This window comes from Nematolebias whitei, chromosome 2 (genome assembly GCF_014905685.2).
Source record: "Nematolebias whitei isolate Nwh7 chromosome 2, NemWhi1, whole genome shotgun sequence".
Taxonomy (NCBI): Eukaryota; Metazoa; Chordata; class Actinopteri; order Cyprinodontiformes; family Rivulidae; genus Nematolebias; species Nematolebias whitei.
Genome location: NC_056499.1, coordinates 55,376,034 through 55,379,950, shown reverse-complemented (window position 1 = coordinate 55,379,950; position 3,917 = coordinate 55,376,034). Strand labels below are relative to the sequence as shown.

The 3,917-nt window shown below is 41.9% G+C and overlaps 1 protein-coding gene across 1 annotated transcript in view; it reads right to left on the bottom strand.

The window, feature by feature from the left end:
• The window catches only part of vps13c (vacuolar protein sorting 13 homolog C), a 289,282-nt gene that overhangs the window by 216,182 nt on the left and 69,183 nt on the right, over positions 1 to 3,917 (bottom strand). The window contains exons 16-19 of the mRNA XM_037694953.1: positions 3,099 to 3,161; positions 2,893 to 3,028; positions 2,720 to 2,820; positions 1,022 to 1,164 (exon numbers count right to left, since the gene is read on the bottom strand). Of these exons, the coding sequence (XP_037550881.1) occupies positions 1,022 to 1,164; positions 2,720 to 2,820; positions 2,893 to 3,028; positions 3,099 to 3,161 (443 nt within the window). The remainder of the gene's footprint in view (positions 1 to 1,021; positions 1,165 to 2,719; positions 2,821 to 2,892; positions 3,029 to 3,098; positions 3,162 to 3,917) is intronic.

Below are 3,917 nucleotides of genomic sequence, written 5' to 3'. Positions count from 1 at the left end.
ATATATATATATATATATATATATATATATATATATATATATATATATAGATATATATATAGATATGTATATGTGTGTGTGTATGTAAATAATAGGGCTATCAACGTTAACGTGTTAACGCATGCGATTAATCTAAAAAGATTGACGTATTAATATTACATAATGCAGATTAATCACATTACCTATTTTGACCTATAAAGGACTCTATCCTGCGGAGCAGTAGAGCTGTCGTTTCTAACCTGCCTATCTTTAGAGCTGACTTTTTAGGCTCTTTGTTTTGTATTTTAATATCTATTTGGTGAAACAAGAAATCTTCTATCAAAAGAAGAAGGGTTACATGTTTTGATCACGTAGATGACACTTATTGAGACATTTGAGTAAACATTTATAAATTATTAATGTTTGAAACAAAATGACTTCTGTAAACCTTGCTGAGTCTGAAAACTTGGAAAACTGTTTGGTTGGAGACGATAAAACATTTTCTTCAACATTTTATGAAAACCTGTCAGGAGCAGGTTTTGGATTTAGTATAAGCCAGACACAGGAGTGAAAAACAAGAACAGATTTTATTATTAGCTGCTGGATGGAGGAGTCAGGAGGTGGAGGAAACTGGCAGGAGTGACCAAAAACGTGCATGTCATGAAGGGGCAGAGACGTGAGCAGATGGGGGGCCAGCGGGGGCCGCTGATCATGACAAAACCTGCATATTTACATTTCAAGCTTACAAAATTAAGCATAGTGATTAATTAGATTAATCACAGCCCCAGAGTGTGATTAATCTGATTAAAACTGCCACTGTACTACGATTCCTACTTAGTGGTTTTTCACTTATCATGGGGCTTTAGGGGACGGATCCCCCCGCGATAAATGAGGGACTACTGTATTTTCATTTAAGGTGAGCCGTTTGATCAATGATCTTTCAGAAGAACATTGATGTGTCCCAGTTTTCTACACTTTTAGTCACTGCTGTAATACACGTTTATATTTTCAGATGGATTGTTTCATGCTGGTGAGAACAAACCTGACAGCTTGAGCTCCAGGCCTTTGAGATATTTTGGTGCTGAGGTTGAGCATCAGGATCGTCAGGATCTCTGGCACGCTGTGCTGCTCCCTGATCGTCACTGAAGTCCTTAACAGCTTGAAGGTGACGATTATAGCTACATACTGAAGCAGACAAGTTAGTCCAGTATTAAAACGGGAATGTAGGATTATCATCAAACAAAAGAGCATCTTTTATTTATAAAGGTTCTCACATGGTAAATGAACTGTACTTATATAGCCTCTTTTTTTAGCCAATAATTTACCCAGGATTGTGACCAGAGACAAGCCCAGCGCACAGCTGATGTAACACGCTTCAAGTGTAGATCTTATCTGCCAACCAACACAAGGAGCTCCAACATGTTTTGAAGTAAGGCCATCTCTAAATCCAAATTCTTCTGAAGTTTCTTGTTGACTAACTCCAAAGCTAGGTCTGAGTCTTTAAATGTTTGGGTCTGGCAATTCAACATTATGTGTAAAGCTAGATACTAGAGGCCAAATTTAGCATTAGCACAGCCACAGAGTGCCATCACCTGAATGAAAGCTAACCTTCATCTTGCCACAGTCAGTGTGAAGTCCAGCAAAATGTACACCCAGATCTCATGGTGCTGCAGTGGGAAAGCCTCTCCAGCACAGTGCAGAATGATATTGCTTGTTTAAAAACTGTTATTGGTCATGGTGGCTCACTTTCCCTTGGATTAGCACTTAGCCTATGGTGGACACTGCCCAGGCTGGGTTTCTCCTGAAGACCCAACAAATTCTTAATAAATGTGTCCATAAACTCTGTAGGCTGTGGACCTTCTGATCTGTCCAACAGGCCTACAAGTCAAAAACTATTCCACCTAGGGTGTGCCCCAAGTCGTCCGAGAGGTGGTTTCGTTGCTTGGGGTCAGCAATGGAGGATTCTTCATGGCGCATGTGCAACAAACTCTTTTTTGTTGGTCATCAAACCTGATGTTTTAAACGAGTGTCTTTTCTGCAGTTTGTCTGAGAGTGTTCATGTTTTTACAGATTGTGTACAGCCGACAGCTCTGTTTAATCTAATGACAAGGATCTTTAGTCTTTTTGACACAGTTTTCACCAAATCAGTTTTAATTAATGGAGTACATCACAGCAAAGCCACAAAGTTTAAATCCCAAACTTTAAACTTTTTAGTGGCCGAAGCAAAAATGTCTGTTTACTTGTCTCGCAGGGACAGACTGCAGGCTGGACCCAACTTGATGCCGTGGCTCTGTGGAAGTGCAACGTCAAGGCCAGAGTGGAGTTTTGGAGTTTTGCTTCCACAGAGACACTGGACACCTGGAGAACTTTGTGAAACTGTGGAGATTTAAGAAGGTTTTATGCACCATTTCTGATCAGGGACAACTACAATACAACAAGCTCCTCATGTAAATATTAAGCTTGTCCTGATCACATTTTTTTTTACACTGTTGTGTTAACTTATTGTGTAAATATAGTTTTGTTAAAAATTAAAAATCTTCTTCTTCTTCTAGATCTTTAATTCTGTGAATGATTTGCGACCAGTCCAGGGTGTTCCCTGCGTCTCGCACAGTGATGGCTAGACATGGACACCAGTGATCCTCGTGACCCGAAAAGGACAAAGCGCATAAAGATAATAGATGGTTGGATGGATAGATCTTTATTTGTTATACAGTAATGTGCAGGCTGCAGGTGTGCCTACCTGTTTTGGCAGCGTCAGGTTGTGGGAGCTTCCACTGTAGCCAATGGCTGTGTACAGTTTTTCTTTCTCCTCGGCTGTCAGGAGTTGGTCCAGACCTGAACCTGGATCACAACAAACACAATCAGAAAACCAAGTAACATAAATGAGTCTGGCTTAATCAGAACACCATATACTTTCTGGCTCCTTGCTCTCCTTGCTCTCCTGCTCCTCCTTCTTTGCCTTTTGTCCAAACCAGCCACTGAAGAAACCTCCTCCTTGTTTCTGGCCTCCTGCCTTCTTCCCAGCCACCTTCTGCCCTGATCTGATCACCTGCAAAAGATTTCAAGTTACGGTTTTCAAGCCTGAAAACACAAAGTGAAAGCAGCTCTGCTGTGATTACCTCCATCTGGGCCTGTTGTCGGGCCAAAGTGATGTTGAACACATCTAGAACCTTCTCCAGATCCTGGATGGACATAGACACAAGCTTCAGTCAGCAGCTCAGGAGATGTGTAATGGAAGAGGAACAACAGAGTCCACAAAGGTGTCTGGATTTGACTCTTCAGTACACATGCTTGGTGGTTCTGAAGAAAGCATATGATCAGGTTCCCTGAAGAATGCTCTTGGGGTTGATGTGGAAGCACGGGGTACCAGGGTCACTTTTATAAGCTGGACTGGAAAAAAGTGAAATGTGCTTCCTCCGGGTTGGGGGTGAGACTTTGTCTTGAGTGTAGAAATGTATTATTTGTGAGTGTTGTTACGGAGTGAAGGTAGGATGGAGAGATAGACCAACAGATTGAGTTCTCATCTGGAGGAATGAGGGTGCAGCTCAGCCTTAGACAGGAGGTGCTGGGTTCTGTTATCAAGGGAGAGCTCAGAGTTAGCTGACTATCAAAAGCCTGAAAAGCTGAGGTGGTTCAAACATCTGATTTGGAGGCCAGGCTGTCTCCCTCTGGAATTTACTGGCAGACCAAGAACTAACTGGAGGGGGTAAATATCGTGGGGTCTGAGAATGACTGGAGATGCCCAGGTGGAGCTGGAGAGAGTCTATGGGGTGGAATATCTGGATTTTCCTCCTGAACAGCTTTGTTCAGGTTGGTTTGGGTCAGTCATTGGGTTAGTTGATGGTTTAGGTCAAGTATAATATTCTAGTTATTTCTGTGACCTTTGTGATGTCTGTGTACATATATTCATATACCTCGGCTGTCAGGAGTTGGTCCAG